The sequence below is a fragment of the Acanthisitta chloris genome, unplaced genomic scaffold (genome assembly GCF_000695815.1).
Source record: "Acanthisitta chloris isolate BGI_N310 unplaced genomic scaffold, ASM69581v1 scaffold7713, whole genome shotgun sequence".
In the NCBI taxonomy this organism is placed as follows: Eukaryota; Metazoa; Chordata; class Aves; order Passeriformes; family Acanthisittidae; genus Acanthisitta; species Acanthisitta chloris.
In genome coordinates, this window is record NW_008666502.1 from 2,954 (window position 1) to 26,218 (window position 23,265).

The 23,265-nt window shown below is 34.4% G+C and overlaps 1 protein-coding gene across 1 annotated transcript in view; it reads left to right on the forward strand.

Annotated features, from left to right (window-relative positions):
• Positions 1–286: 286 nt before the first annotated feature.
• The window catches only part of ARAP2 (ArfGAP with RhoGAP domain, ankyrin repeat and PH domain 2), a gene marked incomplete at its 5' end in the record, with an annotated part of 37,971 nt that continues 14,992 nt past the window's right edge, over positions 287–23,265 (forward strand). The window contains 10 exons of the mRNA XM_009072141.1: positions 287–431; positions 2,027–2,129; positions 2,760–2,958; positions 4,994–5,057; positions 10,862–11,025; positions 13,096–13,308; positions 14,696–14,801; positions 15,593–15,740; positions 16,543–16,611; positions 22,329–22,403. Of these exons, the coding sequence (XP_009070389.1) occupies positions 287–431; positions 2,027–2,129; positions 2,760–2,958; positions 4,994–5,057; positions 10,862–11,025; positions 13,096–13,308; positions 14,696–14,801; positions 15,593–15,740; positions 16,543–16,611; positions 22,329–22,403 (1,286 nt within the window). The remainder of the gene's footprint in view (positions 432–2,026; positions 2,130–2,759; positions 2,959–4,993; positions 5,058–10,861; positions 11,026–13,095; positions 13,309–14,695; positions 14,802–15,592; positions 15,741–16,542; positions 16,612–22,328; positions 22,404–23,265) is intronic.

A 23,265-nucleotide genomic window follows, 5' to 3' on the forward strand; every position in this document is an offset into this window, starting at 1 on the left:
GCATCAGTGGGAACATGTACACCTCAGATTATGTTGTAAGAACTAGACATAAGCTAGAATGAATGCATGAGTATTTCCAATTGCAAATAGTCATTAATATTCTATGTTGTGTGCTGTATTCACATTTTAGGTCATAAGAGGGAGTAGACATTTGGTCCTAATTAAATATGCCTAATAACACGTTAACGTTGCTCTGCAGATTTTCTCTTCCACCTTGTATTTATTTATTTTTTAAAAAAACCTTGCTTTAAAAAAAACTGACTTTTCTATTATTTCTTGATCACAGATTTCAACAAAAGATGGTGCACTTTGGAAAGTGGCTTTCTGAGCTACTATGAAAATGATAAAACTACCAGTCCTAATGGTATGATTGACATCAGTGAAGTTATCTGTCTTGTGGTACACAAATCAGACTTCTTTTTAAACAGAGGGTAAGCTCCCAAATTCATATTTATATAAACAAACTCAGATATTTGAAAGATTTTATTCTGGGTTTCCAGAGCTGTTAATTTTGAATAGGAAAAAGCTGAATTGTTTTATTTGACTTCAGGAAATAAGTGCTATGTGATATTTGGGGATTTTTAGAATGAAAATGTTAGGGTAATTTAAAAGGGCAGCTTAAATTAGCTACATCTGTTTCTTATTAGGTCTGTAATGCATATTATCAGTGCTTAAAAGATTACATGATGATAAATTGAACAATTAATACTCATTTTTCTTTCTGGGATTAACCTCTGCTTAAAGCCAAAAGTCTTGTTTTGTTTCTTCCTCATAATAATGTAGCAAATTAGAGTTCTCCACACTATTTTTGGATTTGGTTGCAGAGATACTGGACTTTGAAACTCATTCTTTGTTGTGCATCCAAGGACAACAGTTTAACTGATAAACATTGTATAATTTGAAGCTAACAACTTTGTGTGTGTGTGTTCTTGTTTTTCTTTTCTAACTCCCTCACATCCCATTTGTGCATTTAGAACATCACATGGGCTAATCTGAGTTGCATTCCAGTGATACTTGATTTCTTTAGGGCAACATTTTTGTTTAAACTATACTTCGGATTTCTCTAACAAAATCCATAATGCTTACTTTAAATTTTTTTGATGTGTATGTATGTAAAATAGAAATATCTTTCTAGAGTATATTAGTGTAATGCTTTTAGTTACAAAGTAAAATTGTCTGCAAAGAAAACATGGTCTATTTGGTAAGCTTCTGGAAAAGATAATGGGAATAAAGGACTTTAGCTGCTGCCAAGGGGAGAAATCCTCAAATATGGGGATGCCTCAATATGCTATAAAATATTGCAGCCTTCATTATTCTGCAGGAGCTTTGTGGTATCTCAAAAAAAAAAAAAAAAAAAAAATCACTTTCTTCTTCTGTCTTCAAATCTAACATATTGATTGCTACATCTCCAAGTGGTTCAACTTTTGGATAATACATACATTAAGAGCATGCTGGTTGTATACTTCACTTTTAGAGAATAAATAACATCCTGTTTTGCTTTACCCGTGATTGGGCAGTTTTATGAGAAATTTCCTTAAATTTGGTATTTCCTGTAGTGAAACAACTGGTCCTTAAAAATTAGTCAGAATAAAGTGTTTACATATAATTTTCAAAGTGGTTCACCACTTTCCATTCAATGAGCTGGTCTGCTTCTAAGCAAAATATTTTGAATGCATCACAAAAATATACTTGATGAATTCATGTGAACTTGCAAAAGCAAAAAAAAAAAAATCCCTGTGCATTTTTATTGACTATATGTAAACATTTTTATTCATTTTGGAATTACAGAAAAACTGTTAATGCCATTGCCTCTAAACATGTATTATTGGCCTGAAAAGCACTTTGATCATGTTGTGTTATAAAGTACTCTCTTATTAGCTGGGCTGTACTTGTAAGATTGGAGGAGAAACACAGATGGATTCTGTTCCATAGGTATGAAGTAATGCAAAAATAGACAATACAACTCTTGCACATCTCCAGTTGTGAAGACTAAATACAGCTGCCTTTTTCCTCTTTCCTCCTTTAGGGACATCTTTACCTTTGAAATCTACTTAATGTCAGAACGTGTTTTCCTATTTGGAGCTGAAACTACATATTCACAGAGAAAATGGACTCAGGCAATAGCTAAGGTAATACTGATAATTATCTTTTCCAGTTAGGCCAGGAGCCTTTGCACAAAGAATAAAGTGTGGTTGTTAGCTTAAAATCCTTTGAGAAGCCATACTTGATGTGTGCTGATCTATCCTGTGTGTAAAGGTTTCTTGTGCAGCAGAAATAACTTCTGTGATTTAATGTTTGAAATGAGATAATAAAATAAATGCAAAAGGAATTGAAGCAACATTTTCATGCTGACCGTAAGAATATATTAAAGGTGCTCTAGTATAAAGACATATACTGTATGAATTTATTTCAGCTAAGTTGTTCATGGTTGCCATTCTGTTATTTGCTGAAACAGAATTCATAAAGCAATACCATATTTTAGACAGTATTAAATGTTAATTAAATATCTAATTAAATCAATTTTAGTTGAAACAGCAAAAATATTTGAATTGTAGAGTATGAATGGAAAAAAGTCATACTTGATTTTATATTTCAAATTAGATGTATATATGGGTTTATGAATTATATATCTGAAAGTCATACTCTTTACTGTGACCTTCATCCTTGAATCTTATAGATTTGCCATATCTTGATTTTTTTCTTTTTTTAGGGGAAGAGGGTTTTTTTCTTCATCTCACTCACCCCATTTTCTTTGGTAGCATTTTATTCCCCCTGTGGCTGAAGCCCTGTTAGAGAGAGACTGTGAGCTGATTGGCCAACTGTACTACAAAGATCGCCATAACCTGGATCAGTGGAAAAAAGGCTGGTTTGCTATAGAGAAGTCAAGCCTTTATTTTTGTCTTGGAATGGAGAATGCTGAAGAAGATTCCATATATCTAAGGAGGTTGCAAGAACTAAGTAAGAGCTTTGTTTTTGGAATTAATTCATGGTTAAGGACATTTCTAAATCATAAACATTGGCAAACTTAGTAACTATTCTTTCACATGAGCCAGATGTTCTTCCAACTCTTATCTAAATATAAAGGTGGTAAAGTTCTGTCTTGGGTTTTTTTCCCTACTTTGTGGCACACGATAGAGAAGTTTTTCACGTCTTTATAATGAATGAAGACAATTTTTGTTCCAGTTGTGGGAGTATCTTTCTTGGAAGACTACAGAATTGAATAATATATAAGCTTTTGGGATTATTGTCTCATATTTTTGACAGGACAGAAATACTGCAGAATGTATTCTTGAGATGATTGACAGGCATAGTTTTAAGATACTCAAATGTACTGGAAAATTATAATTCTCTCGGAAATCTATTTCACAGACTAATAGCTTTTTCTTTCTGACACTAAAAATATTCTTTGCTCAATATCTTGATGTGGAAAGATAAGAATACTTGTACAAATGGTCTTCTATGACCAATTTTGTATCATTTTTTGTTATTACGCTCTGAATCCTCTTTAAGCATAGCTGCCCTACCTGTTTTTATATTGAACAAGGCAATATGTTATGTAGGAAAGTAAACACAAATTGAGGTTTTTTATTAAAGTAACATAGAGAAGATAATTTAGCTCCTTATTGATGATCCTCTTCATAAATGCTGTCAGATTGTGGACTGTTTTGCAGGAGATGCCTAAATGCCATTGGGCTTTCTACTGTTTATTTATTGCCACCTTATATTTGCTGTGAATAACACTGTGAAGGTGGTTTTTAGTCAGGAGTGTTTTTATGCCTCTAGATGTCTTTTAACTTGTGAATACTTTTTGATCATGATTCAGAATTAAAAGATTAGGCAGTAGGAGAACTTTGTGTGATAGTTGTTTTGATGATGCAACTGTAATTGCTTCTACCACAATCATAAAAGCATCCAAAATCTGTCTATAACCCATGTATAAAAATGAAACATATCTAACTTTCAGCTGAGAATTGGTTTTGCTTGGGTTTTTTAATAATAGTTGTTTAACAGAGTTGTATTTTTGGGAAATGCTATATATCCATGCTCCTATCTTTTCTGCTTTCTCCAATATAAATTTACTCCACTATTAATACTCTACTTTCCCCAATATAAATTTACTCCACTATTAATACTGAATTGTATAGGAGAAACTTGACAAATATTGAACTGTTCGTGGAAATATAGTCACTTACCTTCTTGATATTTTACTCAGTAAGTGTAAGTGATGCCAGGAGCACATGTGATACAAACCCATCAAATAACATGCATCAGAATGTTCTTTTTGAGGGTCACTGATATTCAGGACTTTACTGTCTGTGGCAGTTAGCTGAAATAAGATGCAGATGATATATAATACATAAGCTTTGAGAAATAAACTTTTCAGCATTTTGAATGAGTAAGGAGATTATATTTAATTTAGCCTTTTTAGTATAGTGCACAGTGTAGTTTTATAAGCACTGTTACTGGAAACTATCCAGATGGATATTCTGTATTATGCATAATATAGGTGTCTTACAGGTTGGGTTTTTTCAGCAGTAATAGCATAAGGCAACATAAAGAAGGATGGCAGTGATCTTTGCAGTACAACATATAACATGCATTATGTTATTGTAAATATTTGCAGTGATTAGAGTGGAGATAAATTAATGGATTCCAAAATCCAGCTTATTTCTGAATCGTTGTGTCTTCTAAAAGTTGTATTCACAAGTTTAATCAAACACTGTAGCAAGTTTTCACATTAAAGAGTACCTGTTTAACCTTTCTTGATAGTTTTCTGTATTATTTTTTTCTTGCAAATGTATTGTGATATTTTGTGGTGTTTCATTTCTACTATCAGCAGCATTCTTTATTTGCAAAATTTAAAAATTCCATGCTCCTTTTGCCCCCGAAAATCGTTTTGAAAAAACATGTCAATGTGTGCATATGTATATGTGTTTGTCTATACATGTGTGTCTGTGTAGGTCATATGAATTTGTCTGTGTTTTGTTTTCAGCAACCAGTAGTGTGATGCAAAATGGAGAGAAAATAGATGTCCTGCTGCTTGTTGAAAAAGGAAGGTAAGGTTCCTATCTGAATAAAGCTTTGATATGTTTCTGTATCGATGTCTTAAAATTCTTGCTGTTAAATTCTGGACTTTTTTCACTTGTGGTTGCTATAGAGGTAGTAACTTGACAGACTTTTTAAAGGAGGGAAAGTCTTTGTGTATTAATTACATTTTATGTCTGTGTCAGGAAATGCTAACAAGCACTACTTAATTAAATGCAGTTTTCCCACTGAGAAAATTATTCCCAGTCAGATTAGACTGCCAATAATAGTTTCTTCAAAAGGACCTAACTTCTTTTACCCTGAAAAAAAAAGTGTGTGTCTTTGGAGCATTTACTACCTACTTCTCGATTTTATTTTTTTTAAAATTACTCTTATGCCCCAGAATTCTGTGTCTCAATCTGTGTAGGTCAGGTTTGAGAGGACATGAATGAGTCCCCTGGTTAGTGTTATTGTAATGTTTGATCTCAGTTAGCAACACAGTAGCTAGGAAAAAACATACTTAGGAAACAAACATGGTCCATATCTGCTTCAAGCAGGTAACATTCTGCAGATATGACACTGTCATATTTATAGAAATGCATGCTAACTTGTGTTTTCTGCATTTTAACTCTTTCTAAGATATTGCATAGGTTTCAGAATTCAATAGGGTGATACAGCACAGAAAGAAATACCTTTTGATGTTTGGTTTCTTGTTGGTTTTGTTTGGTTGGTTTTATTTGGTTGGTTTGTTTTTTTGTTTCATTGTGGGGTTTTTTTTGCTTGTTTTGTTTCTTGGTTTGTTTTGGGGTTTTTTTCAAAGTAGCATTTTGAAAGATACAGCTTTAAGTAATCTATGTACACCAGCCAGTGAACCAGAGGTATTCTATTCATTGTGCATTCCAGTAGATGGGATATAAACCACACATCTAATTTCACAGTTACTAGTAGTGAGCAAAACTTTCAGCTCCAAGTCAGCTTTTATTTTTTCTTTCATTATAATATCTCTGTCAAGTGAGGTTTTCCCTGACCTGCTTTAATAGTTTAATGGAAATTCTGAACTATTTGAAAATAATTTCAAGAGGGGCACTGGTTGATTTATGGTGGACATGAATATTTTTTATTTTTCTTCATTGTAGTCTGCCATAAAGAATTTAAACGCAGAGTGTTCACATTAGCTTAACCATTAAAAGCCATATGGGTATATAAAGTTTGGCATAGTGATTCTGGCTTAGGATATTACTACAAAAGTATCCAGGTGTTCAAAGCAATTGCATGAGATTGCATCTTAGAGTGCTAAGCAATTAAACGTGTGTGTGTGTAAAATTATTAAGTATAAAATCACCTTTGTCTTTAGACTCAATTACTGTAAATGGAAATAAAGCCAGCAATCCTCCTTCTGCCCCTCCAAAACCTAGCTAAATTAAGTAGTACCTTTGAGATGTCATCAGCATCAATGAGATGAAATGTCATAGTTTCTAGGTTTTCCTATTTTATATTGGTGCTTGTCTATTGACAATTTTGGTATCACTTTGATTCATCACTTGGAAGAGACTATGTAGTTGACAGCTTTCATGTTAATTTGTTAGTCACTTAAATGCAGGGTAAATTATAAAATAAAGAAATAATAATATTGCAAGAGTGAAATAGAACAAGATGTTTCCAGAATTAAGACAAGTTCAGGGAAAAAAACCCAAACAAACCCAAACCCAAACAAACCCAAAAAAACCCAAACAAACAAAAAATCAAAACAAAAGCCACCCTCCTTTGCATAAAGAAATAAATGTGGTCAGTGTCTTAAAATATCTTGCTAGATTTTATTAGAATATACTATGAAAGCTCTTTGAGTATTTTCCATCTGACTTTCCAGTCCTTACAAATATTAGTGCCTCTTTTTCAAGTCTCAGTCATTGCATTGATTAATTAGGGAAGGTCATACATTTACATGTATCCACTTTTTTCATGAGCTATTGTAGGCAAATAACTTGTTGCAAAGAGACTTCTCATTTAAGAGGGATTGCATATGCAAGTAAACAGTTTCACAACTATATAAACTTCAAGTCTTACTGCTGAAATAATTATAATCTATGAATTCTTGATTCCTAAAAAAATATTGAGTAAATTTGGGGTGCATAAATGTAACATTAATCTGACCCATAACTACTCAGAAGAATTTACAATTATGTTTGGGTTGTATGGTACACAATGCTTTCCAGCTTCTATAAATTACAAGAATTCAGAGAGAATACTGCCAAAAGGCATGTGAGATTTTTCTGAAGTGCCTTAGATAGGAATACAATCCACTCCTACCCTTCTTTCCCCTCCTTCTCACTCTTCCTTTACACTGTTTTCTGCTTGGCACCCTGCTGTTCATTTATTCCCTATCTCACATGTTCAGCTCAGAAATAAGAGGTGGTAGTCATACTATACATTACCAAGCAATAGCATATTGTGAGAGGCTGAACCACACTAAAATATTTTGGAAGCTGCAAGACTCTTTCTCCTTTGAAGATTGTTGTTGTTGTGTTTGAAGTTCAGTGTACTCGCTAAATTTTCATGATAATTCTAGACAACGTCTAGATTTATTTTTCAGATCTCAAGGATGTTTAATTTTCATGCTTGGGTATCTTTACTAAAGCCAATAGAGGAACACACTTTTTTGTAACACCTACTGGAATTTTATTGCACTCTGGTCTCTATTGGAGCATATTGTCTGGGCTTATAAAATGATCTCCAACTCGGTTGGAAATCCTGACTTCTCACAACACTGTTTTACAGCATAATCTGATGGTCATTCACCTCTTTGTGGATTCTCCTCTCATAGCTGAAATGCTTAACTTCGTGCTAGAAGTGGCAAACTGTATTCCAGATATCTGTGTCTGATGCTTCCCTTTGTTTGGATTTTTTCCTGTGTTCTCTCCTCTGTATTTGTGAAATGCTTGATGTGACTTGTGATACTTCATCTCCTGTTGCCATCCAAACTGAAGTTGAATAGTAGTTAGGTGAAACAGCTACTCCTGTGTAGTTCAGTAGAGGTCAACCCAGGGATTTGTACACTGAAGAGAGAGGAAAAGTGTCTGAAAACACCTGTATGCAGTAGTTTTTAAACTGATCTTCTATATATAAAATTTAATTCGAAATTTCTAATTATATTTTTTAAGGAAACAGTTGTGCAGACAATTCAGTTTCAAATATTTCTTTTTTTTAAATACTGTAGTCATTTAAGCTCTCTCTTAGGTGTCAGTGAATGTTTTCAGACCATAATGTAATCCAGATGGTGCTTTTTTTTTCTCTGTTATGCTTCTCTCATAGTTAGCTCTTTCTTATTATAGATAATAAACCTTCCCTACATCCTGGCACAATTTCTTTGTGCTGATGGTTCATTAATTACAATGCTTTCTTCTTAACCCTTTGATGATAGCAGTAAGTTTTCTCATAAAATGCAGTTATGAGCACAAAATTCAAGAATCCAGAATTAATTTAAACCAAAGACTCAGATGAAAAGACTTGTGCTTCCAGTGTGATGTGCTGGATATAAGACCCAATATCCTTTGAAGAAATATTGCTGACTTCTGTTACATGGAATAGTGATTATTAGTGAAATTTCCATGCTTTAGCTGCAATTTGTTTTTTCAATATAATTTCATAGCAATGTGTACCTTCTTAGTACTTCTCTTTTCAGGCAGATATATTGTTAGAATCACTTGAAAAGTGCCAGAGAGCACTGAGTTGTACTGGTGTCTGTTCCTCGCTCTTCCTCCCCACAAACCTTACCCAAAATCACTTAGTATCACTCCTTTGCCATTGCAGAGTTGTGCAACAAACCTTACAGACCTAGCCAAACCTAGTGGGCTTTGCCAGATGGGTTAAAGATAAACCTTTGCACTGTTGTGGATGAAGTGTGCTCACATACATTGTTTGTCCAGCTGATGGTGCAGAAGGATGTGATGGTATTCAGTGATAAAGGTGAACAAGTAACAGCAGCTTCCATAATATTGAGACTAGGTGATTGTGGACTGCTGCAGTCATTTGTGCCAATCCAATTCCTTCAGTTCAATAAGGCAGAAATCTACATTGGCAGGCCTTTGTTTGAGTACTTAAATTATAAATGTCTTTGGTATGGATCCTGTGTGCTTCACACAGCATACCAGAAACTCTGCCACCTGTGCCAGTGTCTCACCACCCTCACCGTAAAAACCCTTTTCCTAGTATATAGCCTAAATTTCCCCTCCTTCAATTTAATGCCATTACCCCTTGTCCTTACACTGCAGTTCCTAACACAGAGTCCCTCTCCAGCTCCTTGTAGCCCCTTCAGATACTGGGAGGCTGCTCAGGTCTCCACACAACCTTCTCTTCTCCAGGCTGAACAGCCCCAACTGTTCATTCAAGGTGATCTTTTTCACATAGTTAGGTAATTTATACATCATGACAGTTGATTGACAAGCACATGATTTAGACTTCTGTATCTCTGTGAACAAATACTGATAAGTTTATATGACCTTTGAAGTTCAACACTGTATTTTCTCTCTCCTCCTGTGGTACCAATTTAATGATATGCAGCAGAGTTGCCCTTTTCTTGTTTAGAAATAATAATATTTTTGCTTTACAGTATGCTGCTTCCTATATATATCATAATTCTTGAGATAACAGCAAATAATCTGCTGAGACCTCCACTTATCCTTTTGCATAATACCATAATGTGAATCCTGCTGTTTTGCAGAGAAAATAAAACCACAGTAATATGCATATATGTGTGCATCTTTTGTGTTGGGAAGCACCATAAATCTTCTATAAATCATAGCTCTAATCTCTTCTGATCTGTGAATAATAGTACTAAAGGAGTAGCATAACATGCACTGTCAAACTTCTTTCCACTAAGTTCAGACTTTTAACTTTCCTTATGTATATGGCAACAGCAATACCAGAGAGTGTCAGGATGATGTATTCCTTGGAAGTCATTGAGAACTACCCATTCTCACAGGCCTTAAGAAAAAGTTTGAACGTATTGAATTAGGCACACTCATTTTGTTGCAAAAATATTAGAGCTTTATGCAAATTATTGGGGTTTTCCTTAATGCAAGAGACAAGCTGTGTTTCTACTAGCCAGACGTGTGGAGGTTAACATGACTTTCAAAGTCAGGAAGTAAAAACTTAAAAAGGTGGACATACATCCTTAAACTTTTCAATTTTGTTTTTGTCTTTTAGAAGATAGCCTGTCAGGGTGGAACAGAGGACATTACTGTAGCATGTTTAAATACAAAAATCAGAATAGGGCTGTGCTTTAAGATAAACAGGTAAAGTGTTGCATTAACTTATTCTGCCTCAACTCTTAGCTTTTTCATACATGTTCCTTAGCTCTGTGATGTCTTGAGGTGATCATTTTGATACTTGTGTAGGAGGGAAGTTCAGTATGGCTCAGCTCCTCTACAGAAGAGGGTGTGTGCTATGTAGGTGTGTGAACAGAAAGGAAAGCAAGATTTTTTGCAGGATTGAAAGTTGTCTATAAATCTGTGTCCTGCTTAACTGTGGCACGGACATAGGAATGCTTAGTGTAGGAGAAAGACTGAAGAAGAGTAATTAAAACGTAGGCAGGTCCTTTCAGAGGCTTGTGACAGTGTTTGTGGATCTTCTTTCATCTATTGTGGCACTGCTAGTACAAATGTAGCTGGAAAAGAAAGTGCTGTAACAATAGACCAACATCACAGCTTTATGTAGTGGAATGTGCCTTGATGTCTTACTCCAAATATTTCTTTTTCTGGGCATCTGCTTTGTTGCTGTAGTACAATAACATCAGTTTTCTATTTCTTTTCTGAATTCAAAATATTTTTATACTTTTCAGAACACTCTACATCCATGGCCATACAAAGCTGGATTTCATGGTCTGGTATACTGCAATTGAAAAAGCAGCAGGTACAGATGGTAATGCATTACAAGATCAGCAGCTCAGCAAAAATGATGTTCCTATTATAGTGAACAGCTGTATAGCATTTGTTACACAGTATGGTAAGTATACTGGATTTTTATTCAACCTAAGATCATTTGTATAATTGTATAATACCTAAGCCCTCCCAGTATCAGATCTTCCTGAATGAGAAAAATCATACCCCTCATTAGCCTTGCCTCTCTTTGATGGGATGGTGAAGTACACAACCACACATCTGAGAATGGGCAGTTTGGGGAAATACAGCTTGATAAATATCCTTTATAGATATAGATATCCTCTTATTTTAAATATGGCCTTGTTTGACTGATGTAATTCAGCCCTAGGGTCCAGTGCCCTGCTGCAGACAACTTGGCAATGAAAATAAGCTCTGTCAGCCAGGAAAAGCTATGGCCTGAACTGATCAGCACATCTTCTGGGAGACTTGTATTAACTGCAGAGTTCAGTTCAGTCTTAGGCTGCTGGTTCTTAAGTGTAATAGCCTAAAGATGTATAGTCAGTGACCATTTGTTTAAGTAAATTTTGCCCACATAACATTCCATAGTATTAGGTCATATGCAGATTGTGTTTATGTCCTTTTACTATTGCAAATTGATTGGTTTTCTTGTGAAATGCTAAATACATATCAACCCTGTACAAATCTGTCTTTGGGATAAATGTGTCTGTAACCTATGTCAGTAAGAGTGTGCCTAATCCATATTTGAGTGATTGAAGTTTAGCTAAATAACCTTCAAATATGGCAGTGCTGCATTATGGTAAATAGTTGTGTCGGGGTTACAACTGTTGCCTAAAATTAAGAAATAAAAGTTTTTGCTAAATTATTTTTTAATCATCAGCAATAGGAACTATTCCAAGTATAGTTTGCACCATTTCATGCACTGAAGTGTTGTAAAAGCAGGGTAATTATGTTTGCCACTTAGAACAATTTGTGCTCTAAGTTAAAATTCAATTTCCTAATGTATTTTAAATAGGTTAGATCTTTATTAAAAAATATGTTTTTTCAGGATCAGCATTACTGGGTGTTAAAATGCTCATTTGGAGGCTGAAGTAATTATTTGTATGCAATACTTGTATGCATACATTTTTTTGTGTCCTCATTGTAAAGGTTCTGTCTTTAGTTGTAGTTTACAGAAAACAGATACTATATTATTGGGTTCCATGATTGCTCCTGACAGTAACAACACAAAAACAGTATCAGAAGGAAGTGCTGCTGCTCCTGACAGTAACAGCACAAAAACAGTATCAGAAGGAAGTGCTTATGGGCATTACAGGGGAAAGATGAATTGCAAGAACCTGAGACATGATTTCCTAAGTTTTGACAGAGCACTTAATTTGACAGGTACATAAGAAAAGCAGGGTTTTGTATCAAGTACCATTCTCTTTCAAGAAATGTGGGGAACATGGAAAACATCTCTACAAAGAGAAATAGGACTGCACGTCTATGCCAAACTTACACAAGTTTTAAAAGCAAAAGTTTTGATTACTCTCATATACAGTAACTGATGATAGTCTTGGCTTTGTTTTAGACTATAAATTTTATTTTAAGTTGACTTTGGTGGTTTTAGTTGTTAAATACAACAATAGTGCCTGCCTGTTGTCTTCCAGAATGTGAGAAAATTCAGAAAAAAGGAATACTTTCTTCTAATCTTGAGGCTTTTAAGAATGAAATGTTTCAAGTTGGATGAATGCAATAATACTTTGCTGAGTCCTAAGCTGAGTTCACCAGTAGGGTAATAAAGTAAGGGGAGTTTTGCTCATGAAAAAGCAGCTGGGTTTTATGTTTAATACAATACCAATCATCAAAACTTCTTCCCTTGGAAAGTAACTGTTTTAGGAAGCCCTGAAGAGATTTGGGGGTTTGAATTGCCTGTAAAGTACACCTGTATTTGTCATCCTAGACTTGCTTAACAATATGATATATATTTTTGCAAAGAGCACTAGTAGCAGGTAAGCAGACTTGGCAGTGTTTTTACTAGCAAAGCAAGTATATGCAAAAGGTCAGAGAGATTTTGGTAGAAGTACATGTTTGGCAGCCACATATGCTTTTCATATAATGATTATTGGATTTTTTTTTTAAAGAATGCTTGATTTTGCATTCATTTCTTTTTTTGTCCTATATTTCTGTACCTTAGGTTTAGGTAGCAAGCAGATCTACCTTAAGAATGGTGATTCTTCCAATGTGGCTGAACTGCTGGAAAGCTTCAAAAAAGATGCAAGGAGTGTTAAGCTAAGAGCAGGAAAACATCAGCTCGAAGATGTGACAGATGTACTGAAAAGTTTTCTTTCTCAAATAGATGATGCACTTCTCACTAAAGAACTTTACCCGTTCTGGATCTCTGTGTTAGGTAATGTATTCAGTAGCCCTCAGTACAATAAAGGTTGTATGTACATTTTCAATATCCAATTTCAGGGGGTTGCTAATTATTTGCCCTGTGTCAACTTAAGTTATTTGATAATTGGCAAAACAATTTTAGTGAGGAAAAAATATTTAGAACTAGGCTGCAATAGATTTATGTTAATCAGAGATGATTTTATTCCCTTTAAGTGAAATAGAATAATAATAACAAAGAGAAATGTTTCCCTGACAGTGAAGTTGTAAACAGTAGACCAATATTGCACTGTGTCATAGTTGGATCAGCCAAATTAAAAACTGATGATTTACATTTCATAGAAATGTTTAAGGTAGAAATCAAGAAATAGACATACGTTAGAGTAGGAAAAAAAATCATGTACTCTGTCTTTTGACCATATGTAGTTCAAAAATGGCAAAATGCTGATGCTGTCACCTGCATGATAGTTAAATAACAGTCTTGCTGCTTAAATTTTTCATATACCTTTTATGAATATTCAAACAAGCTTATGTATATTACCTTACATATAAACTTGTTAACAACTGTTACTGAGGCTATTTTGCCTTTAGAAATGCTAATTTAGTTTGAAGGAAAATTTAAGTAACTTCCTGTTACTGGAGATTGTGATGTATTTAAAACATGAAGATGTGTCTCTCTATATGGTTAAAAATAGAGCCATGAGATTACTAACACATTACTCAGTTACTCATTACATAAATTGTGATGATGTTTATAGCATTCTTTCAAAATAGCTATATTTCTATTTGTTTCTATGTTACAGTATTTACAAACTGCAAGAAAAGAGTTTCCCTGCCAAATTGTGCTATAAAATTCCAGTCAATGCATAGCAATGAGAGATGCATAGGAAAATCTAAGATAGAACTTTTACATTAATGCATAGGAATCATATAGGCGTATTTACTGTGTGGTGAGTTTTGTCTTTAAAAAAAAGAGATTTTAAAAGCATATTCCTCTCTGATTTTGCTTAAGTTCAAACATACAGAGGTTGCTTCAATATGAACCACTGGAGTTTGGGAAATTCAGTATTATCACTGTTAGACATTTTTTTACCTCTAACCTCAATTTGAACAAACTAGAGGGAAAAATATTAAGAATGCATTCACTTACCACAAGATTCAAATGCAAAGATGCAAATAGTGCTTGAATATGGAACTGCATCTCCTTATTGCTGTTTCACTGAACTGGTGTACAATAATAGACTCTTTTAATAGTAGATTGTCAGCATTGCCTTTATGAAAAAGAGGTTGATTGGGTAAATAATAATGTTAAAGGAGTAGATGGTGCTGCTGTAGTTAGAGAACTGCTGTTGGGTTTTAATGTGCAGTGTTATTAATGCTCAATGATTACCATTTTCTGGCAGATACACAGAATGAAAAGGACCGTGTGAGGAAGTATGGAGCTTTTATTCGGACACTTCCACCAGTGAATAGAGCAACTTTGGCTGCCTTAATTGAACATCTTTACAGGTCATTGCAGACAATGCATTGTAGCAGAGAGATTCTTGTAATGTGCTCTCAGTATGACTCTGCCATATATGAAATGTGGCTTGTTTCATTAACTAGTAATCACAAAAGCTTATCTAGTTTAATGATTACTTACATTTGAATCCCTTTAATTGATAATATGGTTTTTCTTTGGTTGTATTTTTAGCAGAAGGTATCTGTAAAAATCAATGGGTTGGAACAGCCTTACAGGGAGAGAAGGCTTGGCAGTGTATGTGTCTAAGTAGGGTAATTTTTGATGTAGCTCCTTTTTGCAATCTCATTTTACTCCAGTCTGCTAGTCTTCCAGAGGATTGTTGCAAATGGTTCTTGAAATTAAAAGATCTTTTTTTCAGTGAAAATGTCCTTCTCCACAATCTGTTTTGCACATAATAACTTTGAGAATTAGTTACCCTTTCTCTATTTCATCAGTGCTTCATTTTACAGCTGAGGTACTGGTAGAAAATATCCAAATATAAACTTGTTTAAGGGCCAAAAGTCGTGTCTTATTCCTAGATCAAATAAGGGGCAGGAAACATATTAAAAATATGTTACTGAGTGATTCTCCAATGTCATGGTTAAATAGTACTAGTCTATATTGTATTGTATCATCTACTGAACAAGTCCAATTATAGTTCTGATAAATTGTAGTGGGTAGAGAATGTGTAGAAATTTTTCTTAACAGGATAGTGTGTTCAGACATTATGTTACATTGCCAGGTACATAGCAATGACATTTAAAAACCTTCTAAATATGTTTATTTTTTCCTTACACAGGGTGCAGAAGTGTTCTGAAATAAATCATATGAACCCTCACAATTTAGCCATGGTGTTTTCCTCATGCTTATTTCAAACTAAAGGCCAAACTAGTGAAGAAGTCAATGTAATTGAAGATCTAATTAAAAACTATGTGCAACTTTTTCAGGTAGGTATCTTTATAGAAAAGTGGCCTAGTTACACAGCTGTTAGAGATGCTAAAATGTAGAAATCTTCTTGAGTACTGTCTTGCTATTACTTAAACAATCTGAAGATATGCAGGGAGTTTAACTCTAATTGAGTGTTGTTCTTGGCCTGCTTTAAATTTTATTTCCCAGCTAGCTTAGCCAGTGTAGGAAAGACTGCATTTATAGGATGCTGTGAGCTACTGTTTTCCAAAATTGTGCTTATTCTTCTTGCTTACTAATTTTAAGAAAATTTTCTGATTATGACTATGAAAAATAAAACTTCTATTCATATTTTGTGGGCCTGATCAGAACTGAAGCCTGGAAGGGTTTTGTGTTCTTAGTCTCTGAGCTGTGGTTACAATAAAGATTAGAGAAAGTGTCTTGTTCTCTAGGCCTAGAAGAAATGTTAAATTAAGCTGGATAGAAAAGACACTACTAGAAGCAATTTGTATTAGCCATTTTGATTTAACATTTACTGTGCCTCTGTAACACTGTTTGGCAGTTTTTAATAGATTCCTCTCTGGTTTAATAAGTATTTTGGGAAGTTTATAATAATGAGTCCCATCAATGAGTAGCTGTTTCTGTCTGATAGAATATTTTGCACAGCTGCTTCTATTCCCTGATCTCGTGAGGACATGTCCCTGCCCATGGCAGGGAGGGTTGGGACTAGATCATCTGTAAGATCCAACCCTTAAATTCTGTAATTCTATAAGTATGTAACTGACAGTATTGGTAATTGTTACTATATTCATTAATTGATCAAAAATGATTCATTTTAAACAGATTAATGAAGACCAGGTCAAACAAATGGATATAGAGAACAGCTTTATTACCAGGTGGAAAGACACTCAGGTAAGTGGCAAATATCAACTGGTGTGAGAATAATTTTAACAAATACTATTTTGCTGTGTACAGATTTTTAGACCTAGATTTCTAAAAATGAATTTATAAGTTTGTATAGTGATCAGTGTTGTTAACAACAGAGATGAGGGAAATGAAAGAGGAAGCATAAACTGATGAAGTAAAAGAGTTCTGTGTAAAACATACTGTGGAATTATGTTCTGGCCTAAGCACCACACCATCTTACAGGTTATTACATATTTTTACTATGCTTCATAAATTGTATTAGAAGGAAATAGTCAGCATTTGAACTGTGAGAGCAGTGACCTTTCTTTTTTTAATTTTAAACATGCATATTAAATACCTTCAAGTGTATATTAGTTTTTATTATTTCATGAGCTTTGGGTATACAGGGTCTCTCTTCACTAGAGTTTTACCATCCCTTTGTTTAAAGGATGTTTAAAGCATCTAAATCTTTAGCCACATCCTGCTTTGCAACCATTTCTAGCACCCTGAAGCACAATTATTATTTGTGCAAGCTTCAGACACATACTAACAGTCAAACAGTGAACTTCAGGATATGATATAAGAAAATGGGAGATCTTACACTGCTTATGGTCTTAAGTTCCAGTTTTACCTGTGACAGCTTTTGAATAATTTCAGGGTTGTAAGAAATAGGAAAGTGAATGTCTGAATAGTATTTGTGTACAGTCCTAATTAAAGCAAAACTTGCTAAGCTTCATAACACTACCCAGGTGGTTGAACTAGGAGAAGGAAAATGAGATGTAGGGAGCTTAAAAGCTATTTCAGAAATCTATAGGAGTGGTGGAGAAGCTTTCAGTGATTTTGGAGCTTATAGGGCTTTAGAAATTGATAGAAAGATGGCAGAGAGAATCTATAATGCTTTATCTGTTGGCTGCCTTTCCACATCCAGCGATAGTTTTGCAGTACCTTGAAAGCCATAATTAAGAACAAAGGGTCTTGTAAATACGTGTTGAAATTGCAGGTTCTGTGAATTTCTATCTGGAGTCTTATTTTTGTCTCATATTCCTTTATTGTCCGTGTGAGAGTAGTATGGAGTCTTCTTACCATAATGACCTACTGTGAATGTGCTTATAGAAGGTAGAATGTCCTTTGGATGCCTGGTGGGGAGTGACCAAGTTACCGGGGAAAATAATTAAAGTGTATTTCTAATGTCTGTCTTGCAGAATGGAAACATCTGCCTTGGTAATAGCCAAAAAAATACCCCAGATTTGATATTCCTAAGAGCATTCTGCAAGGCAGGGATTGAAGTATCTTTAATGGAACTTATTAGTTCCATGGTCTACAAAATGGACCTTAGTGACATTAGAGAATAAAGTTTTGAAGCCTCAAACAGTGAAAATGCATAAACCTTTCTGTGGTTTTGAAGAAGAAAAAAAAGTGCTTGTTAAAGCTTATTACACTCTTAATATTTTCTAAGCCACTCTAGGAAGCTGTAATGGTTAAATATTTGTAATACCTTGGAAAAATAAAGGAGATATGAGAGCAATTTCATGAGTAGGGAAGTAGATAGTAGAGACATTTTTATTAGATAGGGAGTAAAAAATAGAAAGGAAAATGAAAGGCTGTTGATGGATTGAATAATATAGTAGCAACGGCTGGCTAGGTGGGTTTTTCTAAAACTGAAGCTGTGAGAAATATAGAGAAAAACCGAATGAAGTGGCTTTGTTCTGTATTTTTCCACCCCACATACCACTGTGAAATCACCTTTATGAGGTGTATTATATTTAGAAGGCTGCCTATTGAAGGAAGTGGCTTTTTTTTAATAAAGTCTAGCCTTTTTAAAATTGGTAAGGTTATTATTAAAAAGCTTCCTGCACATAAAAAGCTAGTCTTTCACATTTCAAACTTTATCATCAAATTGGAGCCTTCATGCATAATTTGGCCTGTTTGGACAGGTTTCCCTGGGACTCTCCAGGTTGTTTAGAGGAGGATTTATAGAAAGATGGAGCTGGAATTTTAACTGTTCTTATTTTGCTCTCAACAAAGTCTCTAGAATTAATAATCAGCTTTCTGAATTGATAGCTATACCTACTGTGTTAATAGACTCTGGCCTGATTCTCATACCACACAAGGCTAAGCTTCACATTGTTTACAAAAGAATAGTAATATCACTTTAACCTTAAAAATGAAACAAAATCTGCTACCTAATCACAGAATTATCATAGACTACCTCAAGTTGGAAGGGACCAATAAAGATCATTCAGTTCTGAATCCCTGATCCTCACATGACTACACAAAACTAATGTGTACAACAAAGAGCATTGTCCAGATGCTGCTTGAACTCTGACAGACTTGGTGCCATGACCACTTCCCTTGGAAATCTGGTGTCCAGTTACTGTCTTAGTAAGGAACCTTTTCCTAATGTCCTACTTGTCAGGCTCCATGGACTTATATACACCTCATTTCTGTAAGTGCTCCTTAACCTGGTCCCCATCCATTGTGGGGCAATTTTCCTTGTTCCAGACCTCCCCTCTAGTTTGAGAGGCCTGGGATGTCTGAAGGTCATCTTTATGAGTAAAGACTGAGGCAAAGAATGTCACTGAGTACCTTAGTAATCCCACTTCTCCTGTGTGATTTGTCCCCTGCTCCCTTGCCCTATTCTGTGGGCCCATGTTTTCCTTAGTGTCCCTTTTGCTGTTAACACCTCTCCTGTGTGATTTGTCCTCTGCTCCCTTGCCCTATTCTGTGGGCCCATGTTTTCCTTAGTGTCCCTTTTGCTGTTATGTACTTGCAGAATCCTTTCCTATTGCCCTTCACACACCTTGCAGTCTTCAACTCAGAGTCATCCTTGTTTTTTCTAACCTCATCCCTGCACAATGGGACACTAGCTCTGTGCTTTTCTTGGGTCACCTGCCTCTGCTTCCATCTCACCTTTGCTCATCCCACCTGGCCTCAGAAATAGAAAAGGATAATTTTCAGTGCTTTACAGTACTAAAAATGTGGAAGGCAGCACTGAAAGGGCTTTTTATTTTATTAGGTGGTATGCAACTGTCAAATTTGTTCTCATTCATTCTCAACACATTGCTGGAAATGACTGCTTTTAGTCTGAGATTGAACACTTGTACAAATAGAACTTAAAAAATTGAAGAAAATGGCTCTTCCTACTTTAGTTTAAAAGGAGAGAAAGGGATAAAAAGAAATGCATTAGGAATTGTATTTAAATATATATCTGAAAACAGATTATTTTTTTCATGCCATGGGAAGAAAGTGGACTGTGGTATCTGCCTACTGAGTCTCCTAGATACGATGCCACTGATAGTGAATTTTACTGAGTTGTGTTACCACTTGGGTTTATCTGTAAATTCTTCCTGTACTCATTAAGTGCTTTCTCAGAAAATTTCTAGAGTAAGGTATTATGCCACAGCTGTTTTCCACCTTTTTTTCCCACCTCTAGTCTCTATGGCATTTCCTGGGGAAAGAGCCACCAAAGAGCAAATATGACCTAAGGAGACCTTAGTTGTTTGGGAGCACTTGCTACAGAGAGAATGGCCTTTTTCTTTTTAGCTTTCTAAACAAGTGATGGACATTTTGTAACAAAACCTCTACCTTTTATTGGTTAATAAATTGAAGTTTGAACTGTTTTAAAGGATGAGGACTGTGTCCTCTCTGTTATGTCAATCTGTTACCCCTGAAATAACAACTCAGAGGTGGAGTCCATAAGAACCTGGCTGTCATTTGTGGCAACTTGATTGTGCCTGTGAACATTTTTCCCTTCTGAATTAAGATGTGGAATATTTTTTCATTTTTTGCCAACTGTCTTTTTTTTTTTTTTTTTTTTTTTTTTGTAGTACACATGATTAATGCAGCTAGTGTTTCAGTTTAAAAGCACATTTTTCTGAAAATTTCTGAAACTCTGTATGCACAAGCCAGAGGCAAGATAAGCAAGTGGCTCAGCTCATGATCTTGCTCAATCAGACTCATCAGTTCTCCACAGCAGTTTTTCCATAGGTTAAAACTGCTGATGTGGTGTGACTGTGTTGTAACAGCATCACTGCAGTCATGTAAGCATCATGGATAATTGGCCACTTAGGCCTCAAGTGGCTACAATTAAGAATTGTAAGAATTCTTTGCATTAACAACTGATAGTCTGATGATATTGCATCAAAACATGCACATATGATGTTAGTTACATTATCTCTGGTGGTGCACAGTGTTCAGAGAAGAACAACTGAACCAAATTTCTGCTGAAGCCCTGGAAGTTCATGTCTGAAATGTCACTGAAGTTCTGTTTCAGGTGGCACTTCATTAGCTGCTCTGCATTTTCTCACCAACATATACTTATGCAGCTGTTTTTGTTTGCTGCTGTAGTTCAGATCACATTTCTTCTCCATACAGTTGTTTACATGAACCCAGTGGAAATCATCTGTCAGCTTCGTTCTTATTTCCAACCTTTTTCTGTAATATCATCTGAAAAGCAAATTTTACAACTAAATAAGCTTTTTTTGAATTTGTGCCACTATAATTAAACAGCTTTCTTCAAAGTAGCTTTGTAATGTTTTTCCTCACAAATGTTTCCATTAGTTTTCTATTCTCAGAGGCTAAATTAACTTAAAAGTTGCTGGTTTTCAGAGTGTTCATGTTCTTTAAAATTCAGCACTGCCTTTTATTTTTCTATAGAAATGTAATTTTGGCTTCTGTAAAATACTCAAAATGTATCTCAAAGCTTGACTGCTTTTATATATATGTGTGTGTGTGTTTCTGTATACTTTTCTTGACCTCTTCCACTGTTTGTAATAATATATAAATAAGTAGCATCAGTATGTATACTGTTCTCAAAATTAAGGTACAGTTTGTTATTCTTAGTGTTAATTTGATTATTAATTCTTTAATTGGCTTATTAATAAAAAGGTACATCTCCTGATAAGTCTGGTTTTCTACCTTAATTTTTCTTCCTATGCTCTGATCATCACCATGTACTGAGTTTTAGGAAATATTTTTTGGTACTGGACTGGGATGAATTACAATCTTTTTGAAGATGCTTATGACTATACTGCAAGGGAATTGGAGCAGGCAAAATGTGAAACATTTTTAAATGTAGAAAAGTAAAGTAATTTCTCATCCATGAAGGTAATTTTATTGCCATAGATGAGCAAACCTAGTTACAATGAAGACACTACATTGCTTCTCATGAATCACACTTTTCTTCTTGATCATAAAATGTTGGATTTACTGACTTTCCAATTTCTTTCTAAGTTAGACATTCTTATATAACATTTGTTGGTATTTAGTATGTTAAACTGTTATGTATTATGTCATGCATGTGCTTTATCTAGTTATTCCATATTAACATTGTACATAAAGTTTAGATACCTCTTCAACAAAATTCGAAGAACTATATTTTCAGAGGTTGATATCAAGAGTATATGTTTTGTTTCATTCTTTAATAATGTAATGACAAGTATGTTCACTTTGTTTGATACAATTTTGTTGGATTTAGATTTTTCTCCCAAATCTGTGAATAGGTATTTTTTCCTTCTATTAATAAAATAAAAGTGATTGTAGTGCACGTTTCACCATTACAGTCAACAGTTTGGGCTATTTTTGTAGATAAATGGGTGGGGAAAAAAGTTTTAGTTCAGTAGCTTCTAGCACATCTTCTAGATAATAATTGTACTTCCATATTTAAAAGGATATTTAAAATGCTTTTAAGATAGTCTAATTTTGTTAAAATTTTTTTGTTTTAGGTTTCCCAGGCTGGAGATTTGCTTATTGAAGTTTACGTGGAAAGAAAAGAGCCAGACTGTAGTATTATAATCAGGGTTAGTGCATAAAAATGATAGTGATTTTATGAAGCACTTTCTCATGAATTATAACAAATTTATTTTAATACATGTTTTTATACAATTAATACAAGCATTAATTTATGTTTATCACTATCCTTTTAGATATTTTTTTTGAAGTTACTTTTGGCTAAATTATGCATTTTTGAGGATACTGTTAGGATGCAATTTTTAAGAAGAGACATCCTTCTTTAGTTTTACTGTAGTGTAGAGTGGTATAAATTCTGCAACTCTGTGTGCAAGACAAAAGTACAGTAATGAGCATACAATGAATGTTGGTTTTATTTAATAATACAAGCATTTAAATAGCCTTCCTCTTGATATTTCTTTTTGCATTTGTCTGTCCTTGAGTGTTAAGAAGCCAGAACTTATTGCTAAATGTAATTGATGTTTTTCAGTCTTGTGTTGGATCCTGTACTTTAAATACCCTCATCTCCATGTAGTAGTGCTCTATTATTTTTTTGTTACACTTCTCTGGTTTTGTTTCCTTTTTGTTCCGTTTGGTATATGAATCTCAAACACTTGTGCTTGTACATAAATGGGGTATATGGTATACATTAGCTACACATGCACATAAGACATGCTTTTTGAAATAGGATTCAAAATGGGAATATCCATTGCTAAGAATAAAAAATAGGCACTTCTGCCTTCCCACGAAAACATATCAAAGCTTTATTTTCTTTTTTCAAGTTTTTCAAGTGTAGACAAAAAGAATGTCAATATAAATATAACTTCAATTTCATGGAAGAAAGTAAGGAAAGCATTCTGGAGTCTGACAAATAATTTATGGGTTTTAAACTCATACATCTACTGTTGCTCTTCCCCCCTTTTCCCCCTCTTT